General features: G+C 42.9%; 1 protein-coding gene and 1 pseudogene across 12 annotated transcripts in view; both read left to right on the forward strand.

Annotated features, from left to right (window-relative positions):
• Positions 1-20045, forward strand: part of LOC138435149 (small ribosomal subunit protein eS7-like) — an 85599-nt pseudogene extending 65554 nt beyond the window's left edge.
• Positions 19699-26035, forward strand: part of AAK1 (AP2 associated kinase 1) — a 167862-nt gene continuing 161525 nt past the window's right edge. For all 12 annotated transcript variants that reach the window (XM_069582949.1, XM_069582940.1, XM_069582943.1 and 9 more), the window contains exons 1-2: positions 19699-20076; positions 20374-20759. In XM_069582949.1, the coding sequence (XP_069439050.1) occupies positions 20594-20759 (166 nt within the window). In that variant the 5' untranslated portion in view covers positions 19699-20076; positions 20374-20593. The remainder of the gene's footprint in view (positions 20077-20373; positions 20760-26035) is intronic.

Below are 26035 nucleotides of genomic sequence, written 5' to 3' on the forward strand. Positions count from 1 at the left end.
TTGGCCACATAGCTTACCTAGGCCAGTGCAATGTTAATAGATGCCAACAAGCAGGGGTTTAAAAACATTTCTTTCATGTCTAATTATTTTAGGCATACTCATTTTATATTCTTTTTTAGATTATCAGTCTAATATTTCAGAAATTTAGGGCTTTAATTCTGCTTTATGTCTCTTGAGTAAGCTCCTGTTTGATTTCTTTTTTGTGTATTTTATCCTCTTTTATTATAAAAACTCTATTTTGCCTGGATTGGCTTTATTCTATGAGAACCTCATGTGCCCTTAGGGGAAGTATCATCCCTTCAGGATGTTACATTTGCTTCTGTAAGTGCCTCAGGGTTTTCCACTGGCCCAGGGTCAATTTTTATGTTAATTTCTTAACTTAGGGATTGCTGGACTTCCAAGGCAGTGTTAAGTCAAAGTCAAAACTGCTGTGAGAAGCAGGCCTGAGTTTTCAATGCTTCAGTGAAAACATTTTTCCTTAACCAGTGTATGGGCAAAGGAATATAGATTTCCTTGTTACCTCCCTGTGCTGCTGAGCAGATTTTCTTCTACCATCCTTTCACTGAGGGTACTACCCTTTGGCAGTTTCAGCCTCTCAGAGAGATTTCTGTTCTGGTTTCCTTTCCTGGTACAGGACATAGCCTCTATTCTGGTCCTGAACCCTGTCCTCTATTTTTGCATATGCCTTAAAACCCAAGTCCCTAACTTAGGTAGTTCCTTCTAACTCCCCCACTACTCATTTGCAATAGTCACTGGAATCTTTTTCATCAGATTTCAACGCCTGCTTCCTCTCTTATTATTTGCAGACTTCTTTCTTTCAAGCTCACCTATATTTTTAAAGACTTTTTCCTATATTTTGTCCAGCATTTCTAAGTATTTGTAATGGGAATTGTTCCACTATAAATACTATCGCTTTTTAACCTATTACTTTTTTAACTTTTGAAAAATGTCTTAGTAGCATAAGTAACTGCAAAAAGTTAGGGACCAGAGGGAGAGGGGAAAAATGTGGGATGTTCACTACGGAGGGACTTTCTTAGTGGTTCAGTAGTCAAGAATTTGCCTGCCGAGGTGTGGAGAAAAGGGAACCCTCTTCCACTGTTGGTGGGAATGGAAGTTGATACAGACACTATGGAGAACAGTATGGAAATTTCTTAAAAAACAAGGAATGAAACTACCATATGACCCAGGAATCTCACTACTGAGCATATATCCTGAGAAAACCATAATTCAAAAAGACACACGTACCCCAGTGTTCACTGCAGCACTCTTTGCAATAGCCAGGACATGGAAGCAACCTAAATGTACATTGACAGATGAATGGATAAAGAAGTCGTGGTACATGTACACAATGGAATATTACTCAGCCATAAAGAGGAATAAATTTGAGCCAGTTGAACTGAGGTGGATGAACCTAGAGCCTGTAACTGAGTGAAGTAAGTCAGAAAGAGAAAATGCATATATATGGAAATTAGCTGGTGGAGGAAATGGCAATCCACTCCAGTATTCTTGCCTGGAAAATTCCATGGACAAAGAAGCCTGGAGGGCTACAATCCATGGGGTTGCAAAGAGTTGGACTATTGAGCAGCTGAGCACACATGCACGCATGGAACATAGAAAAATGGTCCTGATGAACCTATTTGCAGGGCAGGAACAGAGGCGCAGACATAGAGAACAGTCTTGTAGACACAGCAGGGAGAGAGGGTAGCATTGAAACATATGCATTTCCATATGTGAAATAGATAGCCAGTGGGAAGTTGCTATATAACATAGGGAGCTCAACCTGGTGTTCTCTGACAACCTAGAGGAGTAGGATGGAGGGGATGGGAGGTAGGTTCAAGAGGGAGGGGATACATGTATACTAATGGCTGATTCACACTGGTGTATGGCAGAAACCAACACAACATTGTAAAGCAATTATCATCCAAATACAAAAAAGTTTAAAAAAAGAAAAAGAAGCGAACTGATAGTCACTCAGTTGTGTCCAATTCCTTGTGACCCCATGGAATGTAGACTGCCAGGTTCCTCTGTCCATGGGTTTGGGGTGTGGGATTGATCCCTGGCCGGGAAATTAAGATCCCACATGCCCCGGAGCAACTGAGCCTGCACTCCACAACTTCTGGAGCTCATGTGCCACAACTAGAGTCCATGTGCCACAACAAAAGATCCTGCATGATGCAGCAAAGATCTTGTGTGCTGCAATTAGGACCGGATGTAGCCAAATAAATAAATATTAACAACAACAACAACAAAAGAATCTTCACTGTGTAGTAATTCAACAGAAGACATAAATTGTAAGCCAAAGGGAATGTGGACATACAATTTTAGGAAAATTAATTCAAGATTTTTCCATTTTCATACGAGTTGTGTCCTAAAATTGACCTGCCTACGGAGAAGGCAATGGCACCCCACTCCAGTACTCTTGCCTGGAAAATTTCATGGATGGAGGAGTCCGGTAGGCTGCAGTCCATGGGGTCACGAAGAGTCAGACACAACTGAGCGAATTCACTTTCACTTTTCACTTTCATGCATTGGAGAAGGAAATGGCAACCCACTCCAGTGTTCTTGCCTGGAGAATCCCAGGGACAGCGGAATCTGGTGGGCTTCCGTCTATGGGGTCGCACAGAGTTGGACATGACTGAAGTGACTTAGCAGCAGCAGCAGCAGCAGCAGCATGTGCTGACTCTCAACCTGCCCTTTCACAATAGTCTTTCTCCCACTTTACAAATGGAAGGCATAGGTGTCATCATTTACCTCACTGTATGAAATCCTCCAGAGATCCAAACAAAAGGACTATGGGAAACAACTGGTTTGGGAAACATCTTATTACTTTTATTTATTTATTTTTTAAATTGAAGAATAATTGCTTTACAGAATTTTGTTGGTAGTCACCAAATGCATGCTCTAAGGCTTTGTATGTTATAGTTATTTCTGTTGAAGGTAAAGCTTGGGGTTAGAAATGGAATATTTTGTTCCCATTGGGATATATCTAAGTCAGTGTGAATGCAGGAGAGGAATGACAATTTTCATTTAATGACTTTGCCTCTTCTATTCCTCAATGATTGTCAAGGATGCATCATTTTTAAAATATTTTTTAATTGGAGGGCAATTGCTTTACAATATTGAGTTGGTTTCTGCCATGTATCAACATGAATCAGCCACAGATGTACATATGTCCCCTTTCTCCTGAACCCCCCCTCCTATCCCCCTCTCCATCCCATCTCTCTAGATGGTCACAGAGCACCAGGTTGAGCTCCCTGTGTCACACAGCAAATTCCCACTGGCTATCAATTTTACATATGGTAATGTGTATTTTTCCACGCTACTCTCTCAATTTGCCCCACCCTTTCCTTCCTCCACTGTGTCCACAAGCCTGTTCTCTAGGTCTGTGTGTCCATTGCTGCCCTGCAAATTAGATCATCAGTACCATCTTTCTAGATTCCATATGCATGCATTCCATATGCAAATAATATACATTATTTGTCTTTCTCTTTCTGACTTACTTCACTCTATAATAGGCTCTAGGTTCATCCACCTCATTAGGGCTGACTCAAATGTGTTCTTTTTTATAATTGAGTAACATAGGATACATCATTTTTTAGGAGGAGTCCCATGAGGGGAAAGCAAAGAAAGCATTGGTGAAAAATATTGAAGTCTATAAGCAGCTTTTTAAAATACAAGCAATTCTTTTAGGAAACTCTTAATAGTAATCCTTAGATTATCTTGGCTGAAATAATTTGTCTGTTTTCTGGGACTACGATATATGATTTTAGATGAAGATTTTAATTTGTTTAAAATTCAGTGTGAATCAATACGTTAAAATCTATTTTATAAAGCAGCTATAGTCAATCTTTATCTTATTTCATCTAATTATTTAATATTTCCTAAAACTGACTAAAAACAAAAACTAAAAGTGGATGTCAGTTGCCAGGCCAATTAGTTTTATACTTTGGCCACTTCATGCGAAGAGTTGTCTCATTGGAAAAGACTCTGATGTTGCGAGGGATTGGGGGCAGGAGGAGAAGGGGACAACAGAGGATGAGATGGTTGGATGGCATTACCAACTCAATGGACGTGAGTTTGAGTGAACTCCAGGAGTTGGTGATGGACAGGGAGGCCTGGTGTGCTGCAATTCATGGGGTCGCAAAGAGTCAGACACGACTGAGCAACTGAACTGAACTGAACTGAACTGAAATATATGGCAGTTTGTCTGCATTCTATACCTTAAAAGGAGTGATGGAATAGTTTCATTTTTAAATGACAGTACTTATAAGATGGCATAAATTATATCCTTTGTAATTATTTGGATTTGTGATGAAAATTCTTATATGTCAGCTTTAAAATATATGAAGGATTATAGGGTTTTTAAAAATGAACTTAGTGATTATGTTAGTGAAAACATTTGAAGACTACTATAATAATTCCCAAGAAATGCATGATATTTCACAAATGCTCCTAGCAGAGGGTTGGCTGAAAAACTGTTGATTTTTCTCATTGTCTGATCTCTGACTTCTTGTTAAATCTGCCAGGACTATTTAGAAAATATTTGCCAAGAAGCACTTAAACTCTGAAGTTTCTAATGAATTGAAGCTACTGCTGCACTCAGTAGTTTATTTAATAATCATGACCATGAATCGTATTTTATGACTCCTCATTGCGGTATGGCTGAAGACTGAAGCCTGCTCTCAGAAATACCCTCTTGGGGGAAGACAGTCACTGGAAGGAAGTCTCAGAATGGGGCAAGTAGGCAAGACAGCATGTCCAATTATAAGCCAATTTCCAAGAATGGTTTAGGAAGTGGTGGGCAAAACTATAATTGCTGGGCTATCTTATCAGGGACATGGGGCCTGGAATTTGGAAAATAAGGTAGCAACTAAACTACTACTACTACACTCAGGAAAAGAGAGGCTCAGGGGGTCATTTGAAAAGCATACCACAGGGCTCTACCACCAGAGAAATCTATGAAGGAGGTGACCATATGTTCCTGCTTGCCTGACAGTCCGGGTAATATCTGTTGTCCTGGCATAATTATTCAGTTCAGTTCAGTTCAGTCACTCAGTCATGTCTGACTCTTTGCGACCCCATGAATCGCAGCACGCCAGGCCTCCCTGTCCATCACCAACTCCCGGAGTTCACTCAAACTCATGTCCATTGAGTTGCTGATGCCATCCAGCCATCTCATCCTCTGTCGTCCCCTTCTCCTCCTGCATCAGAGTCTTTTCCAATGAGTCAATTCTTCGCATGAGGTGGCCAGAGTACTGGAGTTTCAGCTTCAGCATCATTCCTTCCAAAGAAATCCCAGGGCTGATCTCCTTCAGAAGGGACTGGTTGGATCTCCTTGCAGTCCAAGGGACTCTCAAGAGTCTTCTCCAACACCACACTTCAAAAGCATCAATTCTTTGGTGCTCAGCCTTCTTCACAGTCCAACTCTCACATCCATACATGACCACTGGAAAAACCATAGCCTTGACTAGACGGACCTTAGTCGGCAAAGTAATGTCTCTGCTTTTGAATATGCTATCTAGGTTGGTCATCACTTTTCTTCCAAGGAGTAAGCATCTTTTAATTTCATGGCTGCAGTCACCATCTGCAGTGATTTTGGAGCCCCCCAAAATAAAGTCTGACACTGTTTTCACTGTTTCCCCATCTATTTCCCATGAAGTGATGGGACCAGATGCCATGATCTTCGTTTTCTGAATGTTGAGCTTTAAGTCAACTTTTTCACTCTCCTCTTTCACTTTCATCAAGAAGCTTTTGAGTTCCTCTTCTCTTTCTGCCATAAGGGTGGTGTCATCTGCATATCTGAGGTTATTGATATTTCTCCCAGCAATCTTGACTCCAGCTTGTGTTTCTTCCAGTCCAGCATTTCTCATGATGTACTCTGCATATAAGTTAAATAAGCAGGGTGACAATATACAGCCTTGACATAGTCCTTTTCCTATTTGGAACCAGTCTGTTGTTCCATGATGCTGTGATTTATAATAAGAAATATATACTTGGTCTGCATCCCTGCTTCTGGCATAGAACTCCTAAAACCATTGGAATTTCCTAAGAAATAAGACAAAAGAAGTGTCTTGATAATCACAATAAATCCCTTTCAATCATATCTGAGTTCATATTAATGAAGTGACTTTTGGAAAATTCCTAAGGATGAGGGCTGGTTGTCAGAGGAAACAATTGTGTGATTGGAGGATTGGAAATTTCAGTCACCCTGTCCCCTTCCCTACCCACTTCTTGGTAGGGGATCAGGGAAGGAGGTTGCAAGTTGAATGATTGCCAATGGCCAATGATTCGATCAATCATGCCTATGTAATGAAGCCTCCATAAAAACTCAAAACCTGGCGTTCTAAGTTGGTGAACAGCCAGCTGTAAGACAATGGTGTGAGGGTGGATGATGCTCTAAGAGAGGGCATGGATGCTCTGAGCCCCTTCCCACATATTTTGCCCTATGTGTATCTCTTTCATCTGACTGTTCTGAGTTATATTCTTTTATAATAAACTGATAAGCTAATAAGCAAAATGTTTCTCTGACTTCTATGATCTGCTCTAGCAAATTAATGGAACCCAAGGAGTGGGGGTCACTTAAACCTTTGATTCATAACCAGTCAGTCAGAAGCACATGTGATGACCTGAACTTATGATTGGCATCTGAAACAGGGGTTTCAGTCTTGTAGGACTGAGTCCTTAACCTGTGGGATCTGATGCTATCTCCAAGGAGATAGTGTCAGAGTAAAATTGAGTAAAATTGTAGGACACTAACTAGTATCAGTGAGTAGGTGGTGAGTGGAAAAACCCAACACATTGGAACTGGAGGTGCAGAATCATATCCCCCTTTTCATTTCCAAAGTGTTTCAAATATTCTGTAAATAATATGTAATTTATATAGTATAAATGTTTATTCTTAATTTCTGTACTTATCTTACCATGGACCAGTCAATGGGCTGGTACTCATCTATAGAACACACACTCTAAGCATCATAATTCTAAAGAGTCAGAATAAGACCTCTAGGAGGACATACTAACTGTGAGTGTTTGAGTGTTCGCTCAGGCAATCAGGGCTGAAGTTCTGAGACCAGAGTCCTAGAGTTAATGCCTGTGTGAATGAGATATAGCTTTCTGCTGTTCCCTAGACACAGATCACATACCTAAAGTCAAAATCCAACTAAGAGTTTATGGACTGATGGCAAAAAGATCTCAAGGATACATCTCAACAACTGAGCCTGAACGCTGCAACTACTGAAGCCCACGGGCCTAGAGCCCAGAGCCTGTGCTTCACAACGAGAAGTCACTGCAATGAGAAGCCTGTGCACTGAAACAAACAATAGCTTGCAGTCTCTACAACTAGAGAAAAGCCCAAGCAGCAGTGAAGACCCAGCAAAACCAACCAACCAACCAACCAACCAAACAAACTATGCCATGCTCTTTTCAGGCCAGGTGTTGGCCAGGCAAATGAGTGTTGGCCTCCTTAGAAAAGATTAGGCTATGTTCAGTTCTGAGCTTCCCTGGTGACTCAGAGAGTAAAGCGTATGCCTGCAATGCAGGAGACCTGGGTTCAATCCTTGGGTGGGGAAGATCCCCTGGAGAAAGAAGTGGCAACCCACTCTAGTATTCTTGCCTGGAAAACCCCATAGATGGAGAAGCCTGGTGGGCTACAGTCCATGGAGTCACAAAGAGTCGGACATGACTGAGTGACATCACTTTCACTTTCTTTCAGTTCTGAGCACTAAGACTGTGAAGCCCAATGGCAAGAAGCAGGGGTTGGAATCTGGCATCTCCCAGGCTCTCCAGGAGTTTGAGATCAACTTGGAACTCAGGGCTCCACTAAGGAAGCTGAATACAGCAAGAGCCAAGAAAATGAAGTTGGCGGTGGTCAGTAAACTATTACAATCTTTGTTCCCATTCCTCAACTGAAATCTTTTCAGAAAACCCAAGTCCAGTTAGTACGTCAACTGGAGAAAAAGTTCAGTGGGAAGCATGTTGTCTTTAGTGTCCAGAGGAGAATTCTACCTAAGCCAACTCAAAAAAGCTGTACCAAAAAATAAGCAAAAATATTTCAGGAGCTGTGCTTTGACAGCTGGGCACAATGGGATCCTGGATGACTTGGTTTTTCCCAAGTGAGATTATGGGCAAGATAATCCAAGTCAAACTGGATGGCAGCCAGCTCCTAAAGGCTCATTTGGATGAAGCACAACAGATAATGTGAAACACAAAGTTGAAACATTTTCTAGTGTCTATAAGAAGCTCATGGGCAAGGATGTTAATTTTGAATGCCCAGAGACTTTCAGTTGTAAACAAAAATGACTAAATAAAATATTTGCAATTAAAAAAAAAAGAGTAAGTGATTCAGTAAGGATGGGACAGGGACTCTCATACTGCTCTCCTGGACTATTTCAGAAACCTCAATTTATGTTTTATGTCAATTGTAACAAGTACATCTTAGCTCAATTCTTTAATGTGTCCATTTCAGTGAATACAACAGGTTTCCAAAATGAAAACACTGAGTCCCAGTTAAAGAAGGCAATTGGCTAGGTGTCCATTAGCTTCTCCCAACAACCCATAAAATACCTTAAAGAAGTAGTTTGATTCTCTCCCCCACACTGAGTGACCCAGTGACTGTCCCCTCCAGCTCTGGAAAGACACTGGAGGTTTATATCTGAAAAGGGTAAAACAAAGGGCATCTTCTCTGGAAAATACACGGCAAAGCGGAAGGCCAAAGTACAGCACTGAAGCTGAGCAGATTAGGGGACGGTTGTATGGTGCACACGGGCTCCTTTAGGTCCCTCTCCCAACTGGATCCTCCAACACAGGGGACCAGGTCTTCACCCACCAGGCAGGATATTTGAAGTATCTTTTCTGGGAAAATCTGACCAGCCTAGTTGTAAAGAAATGGACTCTAGATATTTAATATTAGATAAAGAGACTAAGTCAATCAAATAAATAGTAAAAGACAACTTGAAGCAGAATATGTATGGAAAAGAAAACTTTAAAAATAATCACTAATATTTGAGGAGATATTATGTCCATGAAATAAGAACAGGATTATATCAAAATGTTTAAAGAACAAAAAAAGAGCTCTTAACATTTAAAATATGATAAACAAATATTCAGTGAAATAATTGAAAGAAAGTGGTGAGAAAATACTCCAGAAAGTAAACTCAATCCAAAAAGAGAAAGAGAGAAAAGAAAAAAAAAACATGAACACAGAGAGATGGAAAATAGAAGAGCAAATTTAGGAGGAGAAAACAGAGTGATGAAGTCGCCAATGAAATAATTTAAGAAAAATTTCCAGAACTGAATGATACATATTTTCAGAATATTACTAAGGACAAATAGAATATCCTGTAAGGAAAGAGAGAGAGAGAGGCTGATTCACTTACAAAGAATCAGAAAGGTTTTATACTGTCCAAGTACAAACCTGGAGGCTAGAGGATAATAGAGCAATATCTTAAAATTTCTAGAAAAAAAATTTCTATCTTAGAATTTCATACTAGTCCAATAATCAGTCAAGTGTCAGAGTAGAAAAAAAACAAGTCAGGAATAGTAATTTTCCAAAAATTTACCTCTGTGCACTGTTCTGGAGAAGGTACTAGAGGTATGCTCCATCAAAATGGGAGGATAAACCAGGAAGAAGACATGGGATAGAGAAAAGAAAGGCTCAAATATAGGAGAAAGGCAAAGGGAATTCCTAAGATGATGGTGAAAGGAAATCATAGGATGGCACCTAAGCCAAACTGAAGTAAATCAGAAGGTTCTTAGAAAGAAAATGAAATGGATAGAAAACCTAATGTGAATAAACATCTTGACAGCTGGTTAAGAGTTTGAATTAGTAAGAAGGAAAAGCTAAGGAAATGAAAAAAAAGAAGATAATTATTAATGCTAGGAAAACCAAAAGGTTATGTGAGGAAAGAAATAATGATATCATATAGCTCATCTGTGAATAGTGTTTGAAAGTGTTAGTCACTCAGTCATGTTCAACTCTTCACACCCCATGGATTGTGGCCCACCAGGCTCCTCTGTTCATGGGATTACCCAAGCAAGAATACTGGAGTGGGTTGCCATTTTCTTCTGCAGGAGATCTTCCTAAACCTAGGAACAAACCCGAGTCTCCTGCATTGAGGGCAGATTTTTCACCATCTGAGCCACCAGGCATGTACCCTGTGAATGGTGTTCACTTATTAATGATAATGTAAACACTGACTATTAAATCTAACCAAAATTATGATTTAGTTATACCAGAAGATGGACATGGGAAGGGTAATTAAACTTGGAAGATGCTGGAGGAAAAAAGAAAGCAAAGTTCTTTCTGTACCACAGTGGGAAATCAATAGGTAGGACAAAGAGTAAAAAGTCTAGGAGTAGCAATAAAGATATATTGCTTAAATACAAGGAGCTAACAATCAAAATAATCAGCTAAGAGAAGTGAAAATAATTAATTCCTGGAAGGGAGAAATAGAGTAAAGTGAAGAAGAGTGCTGTTTTGCACAACAAACTAGAGGGAACTTGATGACTCTTTAAATTATGCCAAATATAACTCTGACATAAATGAAACCTTAAAAAGAAAACTAAAGCAAATAGTAAACAATTATAATTTAGCATATAATAGAAGAAAACTTCCATGAGGTAAAGAAATACCTTAATCTGCAGGCATATTTAAAATAAACTATTACATAGACAAGGTTTCCCCTGTGGCTCTGCAGTAAAGAACATGCCTGCAATGCAGGAGACACTGGTTTGACCCCTGGGTCAGGAAGATCCCCTGAAGAAGGGAATGGTTGCCCACCCCAGTATTCCTGCCTGGAGAATACCATGGACAGAGAAGCCTGGCGGGCTACAGTCCATAGGGTCTCAAAGAGTTGGACACAACTGAGCGACTTAACATGCATGCACGTATTACATAGACCTATCCTTGGGAATTTAAAATTTTAAGGATAAAGCATCCTACATTAAAATTTACTGCAAAGAGACAAAATTAGAGGATAATGGAGAAATTTCTAAAGGTTTGAGGAAAAAAATTGTGTCCAGGAATTCCATGGCAAACCAGTGCATCTTCTCTTTCACTTTTAAAAGAAACAAAAAGACATTCACAGATAACCATGAAAAGCATATCATTCTCATATTTCCAGCTGAGAGATGACTCAAAAAAACCCTCAAAGATTATGCTATAAAAGGATATTTTGGTGGTATTTAAATAAAGCGAAAAATTTCATTAATATATTTTAAAATTGTGGTTTCAAAACAATTCAAATGGGGAAATCTATTACTGAAAGACAAAATAATGATTTCATAATAGTAACAACTAACAAGGTGAAATAGATGGGGAAACAGTGGAAACAGTGTCAGACTTTATTTTTTGGGGCTCCAAAATCACTGCAGATGGTGATTGCAGCCATGAAATTAAAAGATGCTTTCTCCTTGGAAGAAAAGTTATGACCAACCTAGATAGTATATTCAAAAGCAGAGACATTACTTTGCCAACTAAGGTCCGTCTAGTCAAGGCTATGGTTCTTCCTGTGGTCATGTATGGATGTGAGAGTTGGACTGTGAAGAAGGCTGAGCGCCGAAGAATTGATGCTTTTGAGCTGTGGTGTCGGAGAAGGTTCTTGAGAGTCCCTTGGACTGCAAGGAGATCCAACCAGTCCCTTCTGAAGGAGATCAGCCCTGGGATTTCTTTGGAAGGAATGATGCTAAAGCTGAAACTCCAGTACTCTGGCCACCTCATGCGAAGAGTTGACTCATTGGAAAAGACTCTGATGCTGGTAGGGATTGAGGGCAGGAGGAGAAGGGGACGACAGAGGATGAGATGGCTGGATGGCATCACCGACTTGATGGACGTGGATTTGGGTGAACTCCGGGAGTTGGTGATGGACAGAGAGGCCTGGCTGCTGCAGTTCATGGGGTCGCAAAGAGTCAGACACGACTGAGCGACTGAACTGAACTGAACTGAACTGAACATAAGGTGAAAGCTTTTTCCTGGAATTAGGAATCTCTGGTTACCTTAGCTTCTGTTTTTGTTTTTTTTCCTTTTAGTAGTCCAACACCTGTGTAAGTGATTCCTTGTATTTAATACCTTCTTTTTGATATACTTAGTGTGGTTTCTGCTTTTCTGATTGAACCTTGACTTATAAAGTTAGTAAATGACAGGGCTGAGATTCAAATCCAGTAGTCTGACTCCAGAGCTTATACTCTTATTGTTATTTATATTATTCCAAGCTCTTAAACACAAAACGAGAGAAAAAACTGAACAGGACTTTAAATAATCTTTGGGATAAAGAGGGACCAAAAATTGTAAAATGTAATTAGAGTACTTAGATCTTAAATAAGGATTAGAGAAAAATTAAAACTTCTGTGACACATGAAAGCTCTATTTATTGTAAGCAAAGCTTTCAGCTTCACATAGTTGTATTTTGAAACAAGAAAGAAAAAGCAAATACACCAAATATTTGTCTAAATAATTAGAAACATAAAAATTAAGTAAATAAATAAACATAAAATAAACCAAGGAAAAGCCAAAAGAAAAATAAAATGTAAACACAAGTAGAAAATATGCAGGACTCATGCCTGTTTTTGCTTATGATTTTATAGAATCTGAGAAAATTTTCCTCTGACCTCAGAGGTCCTTCTACATAGTGGAAAAATTTGGTTTTAATGAAGTATTTTCTCTATCAACTAAAGCTAGTCACACACATCCATAGGTTATATACATACATACTGAAAATGACAGGAAGAATATCCATCTAACTGCTGTAGAGTTGACTTATGAGTGGAGTTAGGGTTGGAGAAGGCGGGATCCGACCAAGAAGGATGGAAGGCAAAATACAGAGGCAGGGTGAAATCACAGACTGTTGCCCACTGGACTCCTCTGTCCATGGAATTCTCCAAGCAAGAATACTGGAGTGGGTGGCCATTCCCTTCTTCAGGGGATCTTCTTGACCCAGGGATCAAACCTGGGTCTTCTGTATTACAGAGAGATACATCTGAGCCACTAGGGAAGCCCTCTCAATAATGAAATTAATTATTTTTATTCTTCTTCTTCCTTCTGCTTTTCTTTTTCCTGCTCTTCTATTTCTAGATTTTACAAAATGATCATGTATTATTTTACCTGGAAAAAAAATTTTTTTAATAACCCTTCATCAAAGATTCTAAAAGCCTAAGATCAACCTGGGGGAAAGTGTTTTCCATGTACATGACAACAGGTTTTAATGAACATCATTAATACATAAAGAACTGCACATCTAATCTTGGAGAAGGCTATAGCAACCCACACCAGTACTCTTGCCTGGAAAATCCCATGGATGGAGGAGCCTGGTGGGCTGCAGTCCATGGGGTCTCTACAAGTTGGGCAAGACTGAAGCAATTTAGCAGCAGCAGCACATCTAATCTAAAGTAGTCACTCAGACAATTTCTATTTATCATTATCCAATATTTTTCTTGACTTTGCTTATTTACTGTGTTTTGCTTACCCTAATCCTAATGTAGGCTCTTTTACAAGCAGAAAACTTGTTTATCTTGTTTCACATCATATTGCCTATGCCAAGAACAGTGCCTAGTATATGGGAGGAGTTCAGTACATACCAAATGAATAAATAAAAGAGGATTTGCAATCAGTTCTTAAAAATGAATGCCCCAACAGAAAAATTAACAACACAATTTTAAAATGAAATATACATAATCAATAAGTTTTAGGCTATAAATTCTGTAAGGAATGGAATATGTCTACCTATTTGTCATTATATTTCCCGTATCTAGCATAGTTTTGGCAAGAAATAGGTGCTTAATAAAACAACAAATGAATAAATGAGCGAATGTAACGTTAAAGAAAAATTTTTCATGACACTTGTCAAAGACAGTAAGGAAGACTTATTCGAGAGGGACTATTGCAATTAAGATTTGGTACTAGGGGAGAGAAAGCGACAGTGAAGTCACTCAGTGTCCGACTCTTTGCTACCCCATGGACTGTAGCCTATCAGGCTTCTCAGTTCATGGAATTTTCCAGGCAAGAGTACTGGAGTGGGTTGCCATTTCCTTCTCCATGGGATCTTTCCGACCCAGGGATCAAACCTAGGTCTCCCGCATTGTGGGCAGACACTTTACCATCTGAGCCACCAGGGAAGTCCGGTAGGGGAGGGAGACCAAGCTCAAATCCAAACAAACCAGGATAAGTGGAGGTTTATAGTTAATGAGCAGGGTGGGGATCAGTGAATGGAAAATTACTAGAGGAAGCATCAAGGCTAGGGGGATTCTTGCTGATCAGACTCAGCAGGATTCTTGCCTTAAGGCAGCTTAAGGTGATAAGATGTTGAGAGTGAAGGATAAGGAATTTGACCAGATATCCAGAGTAATATCAAGGCTGGAGGATTTTCACTAAACTGACTCAGCAGAATTTTTGCTAAAACTGGACTAATTGGGCCAAGGACAGAGCACAAGGTCAAAGTCTAGTTAAAAAAAAGGACTCCAAGGCACTGACTCAAGTTTGGTCAAGGAGAGTTTTTATCAAAGAAAGTCTTTGAAAAAGTCTTCACTGACTTTGGAGAAGCCTCTTGAGAGTCCCTTGGACTACAAGGAGATCAAATCAGTCAATCCTAAAGGAAATCAACCCTGAATTTTCACTGGAAGGACTGATGCTGAAGCTAAAGCTCCAATACTTTGGCCACATGATGTGAGGAGCCGACTCATTAGAAAGGACCCTGAAAGATTGAAGGCAGGAGGAGAAGGGGACGACAGAGGATGAGATGGTTGAATGGCATCACCAACTCATTGGACATGAGTTTGAGCAAGCTCTGTTGCTTCCTGATCTGCATATAGGTTTCTCAAGAGGCAGGTCAGGTGGTCTGGTATTCCCATCTCTTTCAGAATGTTCCACAGTTTATTGTGATCCGCACAGTCAAAGGCTTTGGCGCAGTCAACAAAGCAGAAATGAATGTTTTTCTGGAACTCTCTTGCTTTTTCCATGATCCAGTGGATGTTGGCAATTTGATCTCTGGTTCCTCTGCCTTTTCTAAAACCAGCTTGAACATCTGGAAGTTCACGGTTCATGTATTGCTGAAGCCTGGCTTGGAGAATTTGGAGCATTACTTTACTAGCATGTGAGATGAGTGCAATTGTGTAGTAGTTTGAGCATTCTTTGGCATTGCCTTTCTTTGGGATTGGAATGAAAACTGACCTTTTCCAGTCCCGTGGCCACTGCTGAGTTTTCCAAATTTGCTGGCATATTGAGTGCAGCACTTTCACAGCATCATCTTTCAGGATTTGAAATAGTTCAACTGGAATTCCATCACCTCCACTAGCTTTGTCCGTAGTGATACTTTCTAAGGCCCACTTGACTTCACATTCCAGGATGTCTGGCTTTAGGTGAGTGATCACACGATCATGATTATCTTGGTCGTGAAGATCTTTTTTGTACAGTTCTTCTGTGTATTCTTGCCACCTCTTCTTAATATCTTCTGCTTCTGTTAGGTCCCTACCATTTCTGTCCTTTATTGAGCCCATCTTTGCATGAAATGTTCCCTTGGTATCTCTAATTTTCTTGAAGAGATCTCTAGTCTTTCCCATATACTTTAGATCATCTGTAAATTACTGAAAATACCTAATACAATGTAAATACTATGTAAATAGCTGCTGGCCAAGGTACATTCAAGTTTTGCCTTCTGGAACTTTCTGTAATTTTCTTTTCTGAATATTTTCCATCTGTACTTGATTTAATGCTCCAGTGTGCAACCCTCAAATATAGGGGGCCAAATGTACATCCAAAGTGCCATAGTAACAGTAAGTAGCAGGACACAGCAGAAGGCGTAGTTGAAAGATTTACAGGGCAACTGAAGGGAGAAGGGGTCTTAGGTCTACAATAGAGCATTGGACTGGAAAATGTTGAGAGATCCTTGAAAATTTGAGCTGTATAAAAACAGCGAATGCAAAAAAAAAAAAAAGTCACTAGTAAATATCTCCGAGTGATTTTATTCTGAGTTGAATTCTATTCTTCACAGTCTTTGATGATTAATTACTTTTCTACTCAGAAAACAAAACCAAAAACCAAGAAATCTTTTTAAAGAAAATAAGTGGTTGTTACTCTGTCCCTTCTGCTAAACAAGGGTTCTCAAACTTGAAAATGTATCAGAATCACCAGGATGGTTGGTGAAAAGAGACAGCCACCTCTGCCCCTCCCTCCTATTCAAAAGATCTGGATGGGGCCTGATAATTTGCATTTCTAATAAGTTCTAAAAGATGGCAACATAGAACGGCTATGTGGTAGAAAATGACTGGGTTTTGAGGTCAGTCAGATTGTAATTCCAGTTCTGCCCTTACCAGACTGTGTGTAGCAACAGTTGACATACTTTAACCCCAGTTAGCCTGTTTCCACATTGATAAGTGTCTTGTGAAGGCTGCATGATATGATTAAATATCCACTGCAGTGCAGGCCTTAGTTAATGTCCTTAAATAATGTTGGCCCCCTTCTCTTTGACTTCCTGTAAGGAATTAACCACACATTGGCCATAACTGGGTTTTACTGTGACATGGTTTAGCCATATCACAGGCCAAATTATTTCCTCCAAACCCAACAAACCATGTGCATTCCTGTTACTAATAAAATTTCCATTGTTCATTTATGAAATTGGGGAAAATAGTATTGATAGAATAGTATCTACTTTGATATAATCGATATCAGTATCTACTTTGCAGAGGTGCAGATCTGCATCCATAAGGATTAAACAACGTAATATGTTAAGTGCCTAATTCAGCAGTTAGCATGTGGAAGATACATAGTAAATATCAATTTCTTTTCCCTTTTTTTAAACAATTCATTTATTTATTGGGCTGCATTGGGTCTTTAGTTGTAGCATGTGGGATTTTCATTGCATCACATGGGATCCTTCTTTGTGGCCCAGGGACTCATGGGCTCAGTAGTTGCTTTGAGGCATCTGGGACCCTTAATTCCCCCAACTGGAATCAAACTGTGTCCCCTGAATTGCAAAGCTGATTCTTAACCACTGGACCAGCAGGGTAGTCCCTCCTTTTCCTTTCCTTTTAATTGGATATTTCTCATTAGTATCTCTTAGAGCAAGTTCAAAATGGTCTATAATACCTCAAAACAATCTTTCCACCCTAATCAGATTGTTTTCTGCATCACATTTAATTTGAACTTGATTATTTGGTTTATTTAAATACTGGTAAGGACACACTCTATATATCATATTGGATGTTCAAGGAGATAAATAGATGACTGTTACCTGATTCTGAGTAGAGGTGACAATATACTTGAAAAGTTGAATAGAAATGCAAGGCCAGGTAGGACAAATCATACTTTTGTAAGTGTGCTAGGAATTTTGAGATTACAGTGGTTGATCTGACTATCTTGCACTAAGAACTAGAGAATTACTAAGCGTTGTAAGAGAGCTATCGCTTTTTGGCTGAGAAAATAGGTCTAGAGGTCTAAGTGGTCTAGGGGCACAGCTATGGAGTGGTAGAGGTTTCCTGTCCCCTGGTCCCATGCTGCTTATAGATTTGCTTCTTACTTTAAGTAGGCAGTATGTTGTTGCTAGTTAAGCACTGGGTTCTGTAGCTAAAATGTTTGGATTTGAGTCCTGGTTTTGCCAGTTACTATTTGTGTGACTTTGGGCAAGCCACTTATCTCCATGCTTCAGTGCCCCATCTATAAAGTGAAAATAACAATAGTACCTTATTTCATAGTGTTGTTATGAGAATTCACCAACTTAATACATGTAAAGCATTAAAAACTGTGGTTTTGTCAGTATAACTGCCATTAGTCTCCAAGAGAATGGAAGACAAAAAAATCTAGTCTTCTGTTTTTTCCGTCTTTGTCTTCTTTGTAAAACTTTTTCCCTCAGATTCTGATCAAAGCATCCAGATGAGCACTCAATGAATACATGTTAGCTACCTTAACTCTACAAGATAAAAACACATTTTTGTATCTTAGAAGTAAGGGTGGGGATCTGCCGAATTCTGGCCTAGTCTGGTTAACAGGAAAGTCTAGAAAAGTAAAAACTGAGAGAGCAACAGATTCTAGGACCCAACAGGTCTTCTTTAAAAAAGCCAAGATCAGTAGGTGCAGAGAAAGACGGAGGTCAATGAATCTAATTTCAACTTGGCTCTCAAATCTATTTCAAGACCTATTGCAAACTTCCTTGGGAAAAAATCTAGCCTTTTAAGGAAAGTGCAGAGAACATGTCTCCCATGGGTTTGTTTCCAGGGACTGTCTTAGCAGGTGCTGCGTTCTGCCCTGGAGGTGGCTGCGCGGATTTGTGAACTGAGGTGACAGCATCGACTCCCTCCGGAAGAAAAGATGCTGTCTCTACACAGGAAGTTTAACTGATAGTTTAACTACGATACTACTTGAAACACGATGAACAAAAAAGAGGAGGAGGACAACAGGGAGAAAGAAAAGAGGGAGGAGAAAAAAGAGGAGGAGGAGGAGGAAGAGGAAGCAGCAGAAACCTCTGTCAATTCAGTCACAGTTCAGTTTAAAATTTAAATTTCACTTAAGAGAAACCAAGAACACCATCCCCCTAACCTCGCCCCCCACCTCCGTCGCCCCGCCCTGGAGCACCTTTCTCTACTCTCTTCAAATGCCTGCAGAAAAAATTCTAGGACTAATTTACAAGCCAAAAGGGCGGTCTCAGAAATAGGGAGCAGGTGGAGGTGAGAAATAACTTACATTCAGGATTTGAAAAATTATGGATCTGGGGAGGGGGGATGGGAAAGGATTTGGCACCACTGTCAGCATCACCTATCAGGAAATCTAGGGATGGAGAAGGATACCAAGAAGGGTCCAAATCTTCTGCCTTTGGCAGATGCAAACCACACTGTCCACCTCCATTCTGCTCACTCGGCGAAATCAGGGTAAAAATAAGCATCAAAACAGGAATATTGAAGAGGAAAGATATAACAGTCAGTCTAGAGTTCTCGTGTGGGCGGGGGTTAAATGAAGGTTAGGCAAAACCGCGGCATCAGAAAAGGTGGAAGAATTAAGGATCACCGTCACACAAGCCCCGAAGTTTGGGGTCGAGCCAAGGGTTTGGGTCACCTGGTAGCCTACGATTGGCTCCGCACAAACGCTCTCTAAGTTTCTCAGTTTGAGTCTCGCATGCAAATTTCCTGAAAAGGCACCGTCTTATTAAGGGTTTTCACAGTGCCTAGCTCAGAGCTGACCGCAGAGCCTGTTCTCAACATCTGTGAGCAAAAGCTGCTTTTGAAGTTGGGAGGAGGAAGGGCTCTGGTTTTATTTATGTTAGGGTTAGCTTTGAGGTGTGGCCAGGCACCAACGGCCAGCGAAAATTTCCCGATCGCCCTCGGTCTTCCACCTCTGTCCAGGTGACGTCGGTAAGCTCCGCAGGACCCGCTAGGGGCTAAGCTGCTAAGCCGCGTCCTTCAGGTGTCAGCCTCGATCCGTTTGGAAACCACAATCCCCAGAATCCCTTGTGCAGGGAGGTCAAGTCGCAAATAAGATGGCTCCAGAAGGGTGGAACATGCAGCAGGGTGGAAACCCTAGTCTCTGGCAGTTTCTTTCCCGGATGTGTTTAAATAACCGAATCCCACAAATGCACCACCCCGCTAACCACCTCCGTGGCAGAGAAGGCCACCGCAGCCGCCTCGCTCGCTCTTCCAGGGCATCCTGGGAGTTGTAGTCCAGCCGCTAGGCTGCAGCGAACTACCTTTCCCATGGTGCCCCACGGGTCGGGCAATAACAACGTTCTTTTCCAAAACTCTCTCCGCACTGAGACCCCGTTTCCCCACTCCCCTTCTCTCCGACTAAGCGTTCTCATTCTTGGTGACAGAGTGGAGGCCTCCAGGGGCCTCAGCCGCTGGCTCTGCCGCTCGAGGAGGCACTTCCGGCGGCGGTTCACTTCCTGGTTGGGTGGATGGAGCCGGGCGGGAGCGCGCGCGGGGGAGGGGCGGCGGGTCAGTCTCCGCCGGGCGCTCCGGGGATCAGCTGGCGGGCGGGCGGGCGCCGAATGCGGCCCCGGCTCTCGCTGCAGCGCCGCCTCCTCTCCGCGTCGCAGGCCGGCCCGGCGGCCGTGACAATGTTGCGGGGCTGATAGCTGGGCGCCGGCCGCCGAGTCATCTCAAGTGGGTGCCGCCGGGATGCTGCCTCGCGGGGCGGCAGGGAGACCGGGGAGGAGGGGAGGTACTGCCCGCTGGGTCAGCGCTGCCCGAGGCGGCCCGAATTCCTCCTTTTTCAGAGCCCAGGGCACGGGAGTCCCGGGTTCTGGGGCCGGGGACGCGTTTTCAGCCCCAGGGTTTTTCTCTCTAGGAAAATTCATGAAGCGTTTCCCCAGGATGGTGGCTTCTGCTCCCCCTAGGACTCAGCAGTTGAATTTTTAAGTGTGTTACTGATTCATCCTCTCTCTCCCTCTGTCATCACAGGTTTAAACTTACACGAATCGCTCTCTTGAGGAGGAGGGAACCGCCGCGCGATTGACACGCATATTCCTATAGGCATCCTCCCTCAGCCCCCACCCCCACGGCCGGATTCGGGTGGCTCCTCTCCGAGCTGAAATCCGAGAAGAAATCTCCTTGGATCTCTTGTTAAAAAAAAAAAAAATCCAGAAACCGTCGGTATTTTGCTTTCCTGCTTCCTTTTCGCATGATGAAGAAGTTTTTCGACTCCAGGCGAGAGCAGGGTGGCTCTGGCCTGGGCTCCGGCTCCAGCGGAGGAGGGGGCAGCACCTCGGGCCTGGGCAGCGGCTACATCGGACGGGTCTTTGGCATTGGGCGACAGCAGGTCACTGTGGACGAGGTGCTGGCGGAAGGTATGGTGGGACTCTTTCGGTGCGCCGTAAATTAAAATCTTGTGCTGATGCAGCAAGACTCGGTTTCCAGTTGTTGAATGTATGAATGGCTTTTGCCCAGTTGACCCATCCTTCTCCCTCCCCTTGCCCTGTGAATCCTTGTCCTTGAGAAATGTGAAACGGGGATTTCAAAGTGACAGGGCTTTATGGGGTGGGGGGAGTTTGCCAGAAATTGTTTACCTCGGTGGCCTTTTATTAAAAAAAAAAAAAAATTGACAGGACAGTTCTTGCCTGCCTCATGGAATTGAGGATCAGATGAGAAAAACGTATGTGTGAAAGTGCAAAGCTTCACATCAGATGTAGGGTGTGGGGCTTGTGATCCTCCTAAAACTTGAAATACTGATGTGAGGGCTGCAGGGTGGGGTTGGAGAACCTTTAAGAGGGGTTTCTCCTCCCACCCAACTTTCCCTCTCCCTTGACCAGGGCTTGGAAGGAAGAGAGGGTTTTCAGGGAATCAGAATGTGTTTTTCCAAGAGCCAAGGCTCTTGGTGGGTTTGACTAGGTTTATTTCCTGACCTAACTGTAATCAGGTCCCCAGGATACAGTTCGGATAACAGAAATTACATGGAATGAATGTGGTTATTTTGAAATCGGTCCAGTGGGCCCCTCTTCTTCCTATTCTTGTCTTTTGATTTTGGGGTGTGTGTGTGTTTTGCCAAAAGAATGACTTGAGAGTGGCATCTGATTTTTGCTTTTTCTCTGTTGGAGAGAATGTTATTTAGATCTACTGTGTAAATTCCCTACATGTGTGTTCCTCTCTATCTACAGACATGTAGGTATATATCTTTATCCCCCAGGCTTTCTGCATGTCTCTTTTGGTAACCTTAACCTTGACCTTCATAATTATGCCAGACTCATACTTTTCACAGCCCACTGCCTGCCAAGTGTGCTTTTATTTTTAATAAAAGCAGCAATTTCCTTGGCATGAAGCTATTCAAACTAATTGGATGGGGCCAACCTGCTGTAGGTTGTTTTATCGGCTGACAGGGAATGGGGGAAGGAGAGGCCTGTATTACTGCAGCATGGTGGGGAAACAGTTCAGTTGCTGGGGAAGGAGGCTTTTTTCAAGCTAAGGTTGGAGCAAGGGTCCTGACCCGGGCCTGGGAACTGCCTGTCACGGTGAGTGTTGCTGCTGGTGGGCTCGGAGGAGGAAGAAGCTGTGTGAGGCTCTCAGCTTGAATCAGCATGGGATTCAGCTGGGCCCAGTTTTCTGGGGTTATGGCTGAAGTCTTTACTTTAAAAACAGTGTCTTAAAAAAAACATCTGGCAGTGGATGTCCTTATGAAATTGTCGCGCTTTTCCGTTCTCTGTGCTGCTCTAGCTGGACTTGATCTGGGGTCTGAGTCACTATCCCTTTGGATCCTTCCTTGTGGGCTTTGGTGCAGGATGGGAGATGCTTCTGTGCCCGCTGCCAGCTCCGCACCCTTGAGTCTGATCTGTCTCATCCCTGTGCCAGAGCCCTGGCCCGCAGTGGGATGGAGAAATGGAGAAGGAGTGTGTCTGTGAGAGAGAAATTGGGAGCAATGAGGGGGCACCGAGCTCCTTCCTTCCCTCTCAACAGCCTCTGCTGACCTTAAAGCCCAGAAACATTTTGTTCAGCTAGGATGTTGTCTCCTTAGAGAGGAGGTAACCCTAAGCGGTGCCACTTCTCAGAGTCTGAGTTGATGGGGAAGAGAAAAGGCAAATTTTTCATTTATACTGCCCTTTTCTTCCCCAGAATTCATCCCTGGAACTGTACATCATGCCCTTTTATTTTTAAATGGAACTGAGAGCTTGCAGCTCTGTGTTCATTCATTTAACAAACAGTGATAGAGTGTCCACAATGTGCTAGGCACTGTGCTAGGTTCTGGGGAATATAATTTAAAACTAGCTACTAGGATTTACATACTGCTTTGAGAAATGGAAAACAGCCAGTTAAAATCAAGCGATATGAGCCATCATGGAGAGTAACTTAGGGTGCAGTGGCTTCCAGTTTTAGAGTGCCAAGAATTGCTTGCTGCAGGAAGTGACTGACTGAAGGATGAGTTGGAATTATCCAGGTTCAGTGACGGCACAGACACTCAGAGTAGCAAGAGGGAGGGCCATGGAAAACTTGGTTTGGCAGTGTTGCCCTGTTTATGTTCTTTGACTCTAATTGAATTTGAATTTGTGGCTCTTAGAAGTATATTGGGCTTCCCAGGTGGCACTAGTGGTAAAGAATCTGCCGGTCAATGCAAGAGATGAAAGAGACATGAGTTTGATCCCTGAGTCGGGTAGATCGCCTGGAGGAGGGCATGCCACCCACTCCAGTATTCTTGGTGGAGAATTGGTGCTAAGCATTGGTGGGTCAGTGGTAGAATTCTTGCCTGCCATGTAGGAGGCCCTGGTTTGATTCCCAGCCAACCCAAGAGCACTACTATTGGGGCTTCCCAGGTGGAGCTAGTGGTAAAGAACCCTCCTGCCGTTGCAGGAGGCATAAAGAGACACAAGTTTGATCCCTGGGTTGGGAAGATACCCTGGAGGAGAAAATGGAAACCAACCCCAGTATTCTTGCCTGGAGAGTTCCATGGACAGGGGAGCCTGGCAGGCTCAAGTTCATGGGGTCACAAAGAATCGGACACGACTGAGACACACACACACACACACACACACACACACAGAGCTATGGAGGAGCCAGTATACACACATACACACATACACACACACACACACACACGTATATAGCTATGGAGGAGCCAGTATACAAAGTACCTGTGAAGTACCCACCAAGTACAAAGGTACTACTAGGGTCTGAGAAGGAGGATATAGGGAGGTTTAAAGTGTAATGCCTGCCTTTAAGGAGCTGTCAGTGAATTTAGGAAAACAAGACAAAGGCAGACTTTCACTCCTACAGTGAGGTGTTTACCAGAGCTGTCTGTGGAATCAGGCAGTGAAAGTCGCTTAGTTGTGTCCAGCTCTTTGTGACCCCATGGACTGTACAGTCCATGGAATTCTCCAGGCCAGAATACTGGAGTGAGTAGCCTTGCCCTTCTCCAGGAGATCTTCCCAACCCAGGTATTGAAACTAGGTCTCCTGCACTGCAGGCAGATTCTTTATCAGCTGAACCACAAGGGAAGCCCAGCAGTGCTAGAGTGGGTAGCCTGTCCCTTCTCCAGTGGATCTTCTTGACCGAGGAATCGAACCACGGTCTCCTGCGTTGCAGGTGGGTTCTTTACCAACTGAGCTATCAGGGAAGCTCCCAAGGAATCAGGTAGCTGCTGCTGCTAAGTCGCTTCAGTTCTGTCCAACTCGGTGCAACCCCATGGACTGCAGCCCACCAGGCTCCCCCGGCCCTGGGATTCTCCAGGCAAGAACACTGGAATGGGTTGCCATTTCCTGCTCCAATGCATGAAAATGAAAAGTGAAAGTGAAGTCAGTCGTGTCTGACTCTTTGCAACCCCATGGACTGCAGCCTACCAGGCTCCTCCGTCCATGGGATTTTTCAGGCAAGAGTACTGGAGTGGGGTGCCATCGCCTTCTCCAAGGAATCAGGCAGATCCAGATTCAAATTCTGGATCTGTTCTCGACCAGCTGTGAAACCTTGGGTAAGACATTTCCAGCCGCTCTTTGATCTCTCTGACAGTGGTAGTCAAAATGTGGTACCTGGGTCAGGAGCATCAGCATCATGTGCAGGAGCTTGTTAGAAATGCAAATTCGGGCCTCACCCTAGAGGCTGTGGCTGTGGGGCTTTAACAAGTTCCTGGAGAGATTCTGCTGCAAGTTGAAGTTTCAGAGCCACTGCCCTAGGGAGCAGTCTTGAAGATTAAATGAGGCGATGTATGTAAATTACTCAACATTTTTCAGATGTTCAATATTTGGGAGCTATTATTTTTTAGCCATATAGGCAAGTAGTTAAGGAGGAGTAGGGGCAATGTGAAGGCTAGCTTGACTGCAGCTACTCCCCCCACCGCCTCCCCCCCAGCCCCCGAGTGTGGGTGGACAGAGCCAAATGTTCTTTGCAGCGGCCTCACCTGGAGAATCCCAGGGACCGGGAAACCTGGTGGGCTGCCGTCTGTGGGGTTGCACAGAGTCGGACACGACTGAAGTGACTTAGCAGCAGCATGGCTCCTTAAGGGGTCAAGAGATGTTTGGGGGTAGCCATGCTCCTTTGAGGCTCTGGGTGCTGACCTAGCCACCCATCCTAGCCAGGGGTGTCTCAGGCCGAGAGTCGTACATCAGGTGCCCAGGGCAGTGGCCGGGTAGTTCAGGGAGGGGTGATGCCGTGGACTTCAAGCAGAGACCCTGGTACCACCTCATCCCACTGACCATTCCTCTTTCTCTCATGTGGGTTTGGTCTGTCCTTTATAGGGGGGAATCACAGGAACCCCAAGGACAAGCTGCTGGAGCGGAAGATCAGTGGCTTCAGCCCTGCTCACCCTGTCTCACTAACTAGTCCTAGGGGGGTTGTCTGGGGAAGTGAGGGCTCTCCATCACCAGTTCAGAGGATCTGGCTTTTTCTTGGCTGGCTCAGGGTTGGATACTGTTTCTCTAGCTTCCTCAGGAAAGATACTGTGAGGAGATACTAAAACATGTCTGAGGTAACGGGTGTGGGATGTCAAGGGAAGATCTGGTTTAAGCTTCCAGAACAAGCTCAATGGGAAAAGTGGAGCAATGCTCAAAGGAGATCTGAGAAGCTATGCTTTTATCACACCTCCTTAGCTAAATGAGGCTTTACATCTAAGCTCCAGACACAGGTAAACGTTGACTACCTGCTGTGTCCAAAACAACATTCCAGAACTGCGTGGGTATATATAAGGTGGACCACGGGGCCCTCAGGACAGTATTTTGACCTCCACTAAAAGAATTCAGGTCTAGGGTTAATGAGAACTACCCAGTTAAGTCTCTATGGGAGTAAACATTGACAGTTTCTCCTACTTACAGTGCAAAGTAGTGACACTTAAAAAATACATTTGAAACCAGCTAAACCAACAAATGCGTGTGTATCTATATATGTGTATGTCAGAAATATGTATTAGCAGTATCAGTATGATGCAGGCATGTATTCATTTGGGGAATGTCAGTGCCTTCTCTGTATCAGGCACTGTATTAGATTCCAAAGCTAGAGGATGAATGGAACTTGGGCCTGGCTTTTAAGGAGCTCGTTGTTGTTGTTCAATCAGTAAGTCATGTCTTACTCTTTGTGACCCCATGGACTGCAGCAGGCGAGGCGTCCCTGTCCTTTTCTATTTTCCTGAGTTTGCTTAAATTCATGTCCATTG

Source organism: Ovis canadensis, chromosome 3 (assembly GCF_042477335.2).
Source record: "Ovis canadensis isolate MfBH-ARS-UI-01 breed Bighorn chromosome 3, ARS-UI_OviCan_v2, whole genome shotgun sequence".
NCBI classification, from domain to species: Eukaryota; Metazoa; Chordata; class Mammalia; order Artiodactyla; family Bovidae; genus Ovis; species Ovis canadensis.